This window comes from Carya illinoinensis, chromosome 3 (genome assembly GCF_018687715.1).
Source record: "Carya illinoinensis cultivar Pawnee chromosome 3, C.illinoinensisPawnee_v1, whole genome shotgun sequence".
Classification (NCBI taxonomy): Eukaryota; Viridiplantae; Streptophyta; class Magnoliopsida; order Fagales; family Juglandaceae; genus Carya; species Carya illinoinensis.
In genome coordinates, this window is record NC_056754.1 from 12521301 (window position 1) to 12530773 (window position 9473).

Consider the following 9473-nt stretch of genomic DNA (forward strand, 5'->3'; position numbering starts at 1 on the left):
GTCTCATCTCAGCTTGGGGTCGTAATAGACACGCACCCAAAAATTCATTTACACATGAAAACCCAGTTTTCAATATTCAACACATGTACATACATGCCATTATGTGAAAAATCCAATTTTTCCTTTTTAATCAAGAACATGCATGCTCCATGCAATGCAAGCGTCAAGATACAAAATATCCAACAAATCTCAACATCAACCAACATACAAAAACTCCGTCCTCCAATCTATCCGACTCCCGACTCCTCGGACTCAGTCTAGCATAACCAACTAATCACAATTTATTGTTAAAGAAAAAATATATTTAAATCTAAAAAGAAGTTTGAAAAATACTTACAGTGCTATAAAGGCAAATTTCTGGAAGATCAAACACCAACTTTAACTCCCAAAAATTAGCTTGAAAATTAACTACCAAAATTCAATTTTTTTTAGACTAAAATGGGTTTTGAAAACAAATGAATTTAAAGGTGGAATTTTCGGGTTTACAAGGGTTGATTTTTACTTAAATAAAATAGGATGATGAAGGCTGGAAATAGAGACTCGCGACAGGAAAAATAATTAAGAAAATCCAAAGGAAAACCCAGCTCAACGTTCACGACTTCGGGTCAAAAACAGGGGCACGGGCTGGCTGAAAACAGGGCACGGTTGAGTCCAAGAACACCCGAAAATCACAAGGTTTTACCCAAAATCTTGTACACGAAAAATTATAGAGATAAAGAGAGGAAAACCGGACACAAAATGACCAAGAAAAACAGAGCATTTCCGGGTATAAAAACAGAGCATAAATTCGTGATCAACACAAGAAGAAGGCAGGAGTTTTACACCAAAATATCATGAAATAAACAAGGAATAAAGAAGAGGGAGGAGACACACAAAGAAGCTCGGCCAGACCTGCAACAATGGAGAAGAAACCATGAAATAAAATGCAGAAGAAAGAGAGAGAGAGAGAGAGTTCGGTTAACATCAAACGGAAACAAAACAAGAAGATGAAATTAAAGCAAGCTAACCACACGAAAATTTGAAGGATTCGGTGTCACAAAGAAGGAAGAAACAGCCGGTCTACTGCAGGAGAAGAGCAACAAAAATGAAGGAGAAAAATAGAGGTGAATGGCGCAAGAAGGAAGAAGAAAGAAGGAAAAGCCCCAGACACTAAAACGACGCCGTTTTTGGGTAAGTTGACGGACTGGGCTTTTGGGTCACGACTGGGCCCGAATTTGGGTGGGTTTGAGTCCAAAATGCACATTAAAAATAATTAAAAGTTAAATAAAAACACTACAACAAAATATTGATAAAATAAAATATTTAAAGCTCAATAATAGAATTTTTAAAGCTAAAGAGTAATTTATTTAAATGCAAAACAATGATTAATAATAAGAAAGCAAAATAAAATAATTTACACAACTTAAAATCTTAAAATAAATCCTACGAATAACATATTAAATTTAAAACAAGAGAGCCGTTAATTATAATAATTTAAATAATCATTCGTTAAAAATACATGTAAAAAGAAAATATTACACCACTAGACGCACGTCCCATGGAGAGACTGGCATGGACAGATAGGAGAATATAATTCTGTTACAATGAGCTGTAAATATAAATTATTTTATTCATCCCTTGGTATATATAAATAGTAGTCGTAGGTACTCGCACAAAGCGGTAGTGCAACATACATGCAATTCCAATTTTTCTCTCCGATAACAGCACTATGTTTTATCACCTTTTATCTTGCACTTGCATCGTTTGATTAATCTGCTCTGGATCTGTGCCATTTTCAATATATATCCACTCAAATAAACAATATTTTCCAATTATATTTTGATCTGGTGATTGATTAATACATCTAATTTTATCGATCCTCTTTAGTGTGCACCAATTAAGAGCGCTGTAGAACTAGCTATAGTAGTAGATGTGTAATATATATAAGCGGTTCTTTTAACGAAACCCGTACTCCAAATGAGGACGCACCTTAATTTATCTAATTGATGGCCTGGAGTTTGTTCATTTTTTTCTCAACGAATTTATTATGTGCTCAATCAATCAAACACGCAACGGAATAACTTAGGGTGATTGAGAAATTCTGGATCTCCATTGTAAGATCACACTTCGAGGGGTCCTAAATCTACCGATTAATTAACCAATAAAGTTTGCTAATAAATTAATTGATTCAACATGCAATTATGCCTTTATTATTAACATAGATGGCCTTACAAACTTACAAATACAAAAACAGATTAATTTAGAGAAAATGAAACACTATGTAACTTATTTAAAAGATCCATAATATATATCAAAGTAGCTAGCAAACACCTCATGCAGCTTGCCTTTGAATTAATTCACTATATATATCTCTCATAATTAATTAATATGATTGTGAGAAGATTTCTACCAACAATATTTTTAAAATATTTTCTCTCACTGTTTCTGTTAGGGTATTAAAGATATACACCAATATATTGCTTACATGCATGTCTTCACTTCCATGATTAAGAAAAATCATCGATCGTGGTCAACATTTCGTAGTTTTGTCGTATAAAATACCCAATTCTATCAAAGATTACAAATTAATAATATCTTCGAGTTGTAATTAATAATTCAAGTCTTCAGTGCAGTACTAATCTTATCATATGCACTTAAATCAAATTAATCGGAATAAATCAAATATGCAGTTAACCTAATTAGTTTGAGCAAGTTAAGAATAAGATCAGGGTTGTAATTGACCTTAGTTTGGGCGCCTTTGGGCAAGTTATGGCAGTCGAGCTTAGTTAGCTCGTCGACTTAATTAGCTTGCCTATACTGAAATTAAGCTCGAGCTCGTTTTATTTTTTTTAACAAGTTCGAGCTTGATCATATATACATGCATACACACACACACGTACATACATATATATATATAACATATTTTTGCATGTTATTAATGTATGGCGCGGCATATAATAAATCTCAAACAATGAAACAACTTTGCTTTTAAAAATGTGTCGACAAATTGGGTTTTTTATAAGGTATTATTTCATCCGATTAATTCCCAGCAGAAACAGATCACGATACGTACCAAAATCTATACAATAGCATACATCCGACCTAGTACTCATTAGAGTAGAGCCAACAGAATTTAACAAACGGTAAATACAATAGAATTACAAGCATATGCATCCTGCATGATCTAAAATCATTTCAACTTCTATGACAAATTTTCTTTTACACGTTGACGGCATCGTTTGCCGGATGCTTGGTAATTAACCAGAGAACGAATTTCAACAACAACTTCCCTATCCAAAATAACAGGCGGATTATGTGAACCGCACCAGCAGCCAAAAGCACTACACTAAAAATGTCCGCTAAATAGATTCCTACAAGATAGGTCGGGTTCACCAAATACAGTGCGTTGAAATAGGCAACTGCCATGGCCCAGATTGCAATAATCATGGTTAAGGCCAAAAGCCATATAAAAAACTTGTATCTCACAGGCAATCCACTAATTTCAACAAGTAGAACGCTAACAGCTGCAACAAAAGACACGGTGTTGAAATTCAAGAAATAATGGTAACCAATATCGGAATGCTTAGATAGAAGTATTGATGTGCCTGCTGCCTCAGTACCATTTTCAGAATCTTGTTGCCAAACGCCACCTGGGGGGTTGAGCCCAGCTTGGAAAGTCACGCTCGCGATCACAGTGGCCACCAACATCAATGTGCCACGTGTCTCATCAATCCAATTGCCGTGACGCTCCAAATGTTTAACCCACCGACACAAATAAAAGTATCCAATTGCCGTGACGCTCCAAATGTTCAATAATGGGTTGAGCTGATTGTGCTTCCTCATCATGTGATGCTGGTAGTAGAGGAGAATTTAGATCCTTAGATCTTCTAACACCTGCTGCCTGCAGAATGTCTTGGATTTTAAGATATTTGAAATCTCTATGACAAGTCTCTGAGACATCCAAAGCTGTCATGTTGCCAATCCTATTTTTGGCAATGGCCTTTCTTTTTAATTCTGGTATCGAAAGTAAGTATTCTATGGTCTGCATGATAAGTACAACAACCATTGTTTCATCCAATTACTACGTTAACAGGCAAACCCAAAAAAAATGATCAATTCAAAGATATAGAATAATTTTTCGTGGGCTTATTACTACTCATGTTTTGCATGATCTCGGAGTATACAAAGCGGCACAACAAACGACGTATGGTCTATTTTTAGGTGGTATGAAACCGCACTTTGTAATTTATAACGTCCAATTTAATTCACTTAATAAGTAACTAATGTTGAACTTAACGCTCATGACTATCTTTATGACCTATCGGCCAATTTATGTAAGTTATTCCTATTAATTCCCAAAATGGGACTGGGGAGTGCTACAAGTGGATATATGTTAGGGACCGGTGGCCGGTTTTTAGTTGGGCCACACAAGGGGTCCTTACAATATACCAACGTTCAACGGTCAATACCGTGCATCTCGATCGAGTACATGTTGCCGCCTGAGAAATTGGAGCCTGTCTGGTGTTGTCCAAGCAAAATAAAACCTACAGCCAAACCGTATCCGAAGAAGTGTCTAAAATCAATTGGGAGAATCCGCGCCCTAGCTGCCACTAATATCCTTACAATTGCATGGATAGTAGAAAGGAAGACTATGCGTCTATAAAGCAGAAAATTAGAGCCCAACTAGATTGGTTTACACATCGATCAACTAGACAGAAATAAAATTTTAAAAAGAAATTTGACCCAAATGATAAGAACGAGAGACAAGGATTGGCTAACCCAAGGAATCTGGCTATGCTCCGATGTCATGTAGAAAATCAAAGAGCAAGAGAAAGTGGAGGCAAATTTGCACAAGGGGTTTAAGAGGTTCGACGCATCAGTCAAGCCTACATCGATCATTTAGAACAATGAAGTCTTGTAGTCACATCCACCGGAAATTTCACTCTTGCTCGTATTTCAAATCATGACAAGATGTATCTTTATGGAAAATCACTAGCCGTTTGCTAAAACAAACAAAAAGAAAGAGACTTTAAGGCTTCCAGTGGAAAGTCCATATGGATCAACGGTCAACAAAAAGATGCAACTCTAGAGATTGTTAAACGTACCTTCATTTGCCCGAGCATCACAGCTAAATGCAACATGGAGTTACCATCATTGTCTTTGGAGTTGACGAAATCTTCATCATTTACGGATTCCACCAATAATTTCAGAGCATCCAAACAATTATACTGAACACACAAATGTAAAACATTGTCTCCATACAGATTCACCCGAGAGATTGAGCGTGGATGTGCAATAAGCAATTCTTTTATCACCTTTACGTGTCCTCTCATTGCGGCTAAGTGGAGAGGAATTCTCTCCTCTTGATCAGAAACCAAGCACATATCCATATTGGCTTGCAACAATGCTTTCACAACATGGGTGTGGCCCTCTGCACAGGCCAAGTGAAGGGCAGTTCGGCCTGATGAGTCCACTTTTTCCACAAGTTGGGGTTTCCTTCTTAGAAGAGCATTAGTAAATTCGAGGTGGCCAAGCAAAGATGAAATGTGTAAGGGGGTTTCGGTGAAGGATGTGAGTGAGATTTTGTGAAGAATGAGCCTATCCCTTTGCAACAAAGTGTCCAAGGTGCTTACAGTCCCATTAAGTGAGGCTTCATAGAGAGCTACTGTATAATCTTCATTACCATGACTTGTATCCATCATAGAAAGATTGATCAGGTGGTATTAAGACGTAAAAACTGAAGAAATTTCTCCAAAGAGATTATGGATTTAGTACAGAGTAGAGATCGGTGCTTCCCTTCCCCTTGTAAACTAGTAGAAAAATATATATATAACCATTAGTAATGATAATATAACTATTATAGTGATTAGTATAACTATATAATACTACTATTATTACGCATATAAACACTTACAATATATTACTAACACAACTATACTATATAGTATGGTAAGTGTTAGTAATACTCATATAATAATAATATATTACCCCGACTCTATAAAATAAAACTGTAGGGTATCAAATACCGTGAGATTATGAATCTCAGTAAATAATCAACCAAACAACTCAAGAGATAAAAATACATTCATGCGACCAACATATATGCATACACCACATGAAACATGTATGAGACACAAAACCATTATCTCTCCGAAAATAATTATTTTCCAACGCACACCAAAATCTCATTTGGCCAAAAACAAAATCCATTAAAATAATTATTCACCATTTTTCCAGAAAATGGCCTAATAAAAAATCCACAATTTTTCCAAAAAATGTTTCACATATCCATAAATCATGAATCCGCCATTGCCCATTAACTAATTATCAACTTATTGTAGGTGGGAATCACATGAGGGACTCTACCACGATCCCTACTTACCACTATCCTTATCGTATGTACTGTAGGTAGGAATAACAGGCGGGACTACCACCATCCCTATCGCGCGCAACGTAGGTGGGAATCATAGGCATGACTCTACCACTATCTCTGCTTACCACAATCCCTACCATTCTTTTCCACACAAGGGGTACCTATCAAAGCACTGTAGGTGGGAATCGCAGGCGGAACTCTACCACTATCTCTGCTTACCACCATCCCTACAGTCCATTTTTCCTCTCTCTCAATCCTTTCATTTCATTCATTACAGACATACCAAAATTCCTCTCTCACATGAAAACCTAATTTTCATTTACAACATATGAACATGCATGCCATAATGTAATCAAATATCATGATACCAAAACACAACATAATACACACAAGCATAATTCATCTCAATAAACAACCCATCCTTAAATCTAACCCAACCCCCATACTCCTCAGACTCAAATTCTGACACAACCAACCAACTGCAGAGAATTTGTTAGTACAAAAATATATTTAAATCTCAAGAAATTCTTTGGAAAGTTACTTACAGTGGTGAAATATAATTTTTGAAAGATCAAGGAGGTGCAATAGGTGGCGTCACAACAACACAAGAGTGTATTTTAAACTATGGCTGTAGGTCTCAAAAATGGTAAAATTCGAAGGGGAGCTATGGGAGGTTTGGATTGGTCACGGAGGGGCTTATGGAGGTCGGTGGAGTTGATGGTGGTAGCTGGTGGCCGTGGGTGGCAGTGCATGGCGGAGATCAACCAAGAGGAGTGGAGAGAGGCAGTGGGAGAGTGAAGGAAGGTGGAGGCTCGGTTGGGATTGGGGAGGCTAGAGGAGACTTGCTGGGGAGAAGGGAAGCTAATGGTGGTAGTACAGTTGCCAGTCGGTGGCGGATGGCGGTGGAAAGTGGAGAAAACCGTGGGCCTTTGTGGACTTTGTGGGACTGAAAGGTGGGGAGTTAGGGGCTGAACTTGGTGAATGATGATGGCTGGAGGGTGGGGAAGCTATGGTGGTAGTGCGGTGGCCAGTGAGTTTATAGCCCATTGGGCTCTACACAGCTAGGTGAGAGAAGGAGGGGGCGTGGGGGTGGTGGCCAAGGTGGGCGAGGTCGTGGGCTGGGTGGTGTCGGCTGGTGGTGGCGCACGATGGGGCTGGCTTAGGTAGAAGGGATGCACGGCATGAGGGAGGGGGAGGGTGTCATGCGGGAGAGTAGGGGAGAAAGGAAGAGAAAGAAATGAGATCCAGTCTTTTCATCATGGATCTCAAAACTGATCAAATGAAAAAGTTTTAAAAAGATAACTTAAATTAAAAGCACAGTAACTAAATAAAATAAAATAGTAAATCCAACAATCAAATAATTTAAAAATAAAGAGCAATTTACATATTAAACAATAATTAATAACAAAAAAGACACATTGAAATAAATTTCCGAACTTAAAAAAATCATTAAAAAAATAACAAAACTCATATAAATTTTAAAACAAGAGAACCAATAATAAAATAAATTAAATAATTATTTAATTAAAATACGCATAAATACAAGGTATCACATATACTATATAGTATAGTAACTATAACTAACACTCATATAATACAAATATATTACTTTAAAGTCTATAACTAATAGTGATAATATAACTATTATAGTGATTAGTATAACTATATAATATTACTAGTATTACTTATATAAACACTTATAATATATTACTAACACAACTATATAGTCTAGTAATTATTAGTAATACTCATATAATATTAAGGAAAAGTATAGTTGCAAGCACAATTGTGCACTAATCTGTACACCAATGTGATGTAATTGGTCAAAAAATAGATTTTATTGAAAATAGTGTTAATTTAAATTTTAAGTATGAATAAATCAGTGTTGGTACACAGATTAGTGCATGACTGTACTTATATGTAGCAAAACTCTAATATTAATATATTACTTACATGTCTATACTATATAGTATAATAACTATTACTAATACTCATATAATACTAATATATTACTTACAAGTCTATAACTAATAGTGATAATATAACTAATATAGTGATTAGTATAACTATATAATACTACTAATATTACTTATTTAAACACTTATAATATATTACTAACACAACTATACTATATAGTATAGTAACTATGAGTAATACTCATATAATAATATTACTTACAAGTCTATACTATATAGTATAGTAACTATTACTAATACTCATGATACTAATATGTTACTTACAAGTCTATAACTAATAGTGATAATATAACTTTATAGTGATTAGTATAATTATATAATACTGCTAGTATTACTTGTATAAACACTTATAATATATTACTAACACTATACTATATAGTATAGTAACTATTACTAATACTTATATAATAATAATATATTACTTACAAGTCTATAACTAATAGTAATAATATAACTATTATAGTGATTAGTATAACTATATAATACTACTAATATAATATCCGAAGGGATAGGCTTTGGATACCAATTACGAGTAATAGAAGTATGTCTTCCAGATTCCCTAACAAAATAATCTCTATTATGATTTCCCTTAATCTTGTTTATTTGTAAGTCTTTAAATTGATTTTCAATATTATTAATTTTAGAGTCAGATAGATCAAGTGAATCTGTTTTACTTAATACATTAATATGAGATTGTCTTGAAGTAGATATAGTATTATCATTACTTAATTTTTCTAGTTTGCTAGAGATTTGTTCTAGCAAATCGTCTTTGGTCTTAGAAAAACTAGATTTTAAGTAAGCAGGTATTTCATGGGGGATAAATAAAGGAATTTCCCTAACTTTTTTAATAGGAGTTTTAATAGGGGATATAGTTAATATATAATAGAATAAATAATAGTAATTAAATGCATGAAGTGTAGAAAATAAGGACAGGCGGTACAACCGTTCTTGATGCATGAATAAAAGTAAAGAATAATATACGATAAAATCAACTTCATTAAAAACATAATACTTATAATGAGATTAATTCTCAAATGATTGAAGAGCAGGAGACATGGAAATGAGTTTACAAGAGAGAGAATATTTGAGAATGACGAGAGAGAGAATGACTGGGAATGGCTTCAGATGGGAAATTCTGAATACAT

The 9473-nt window shown here is 34.9% G+C and overlaps 1 protein-coding gene across 1 annotated transcript; it reads right to left on the reverse strand.

Moving 5' to 3' along the window:
• Positions 1-3198: 3198 nt before the first annotated feature.
• Positions 3199-3822, reverse strand: LOC122304501. Its single transcript, XM_043116776.1, has one exon. The coding sequence runs from the start codon at positions 3820-3822 to the stop codon at positions 3199-3201; it is 624 nt and encodes a 207-aa protein (XP_042972710.1).
• Positions 3823-9473: the final 5651 nt, after the last annotated feature.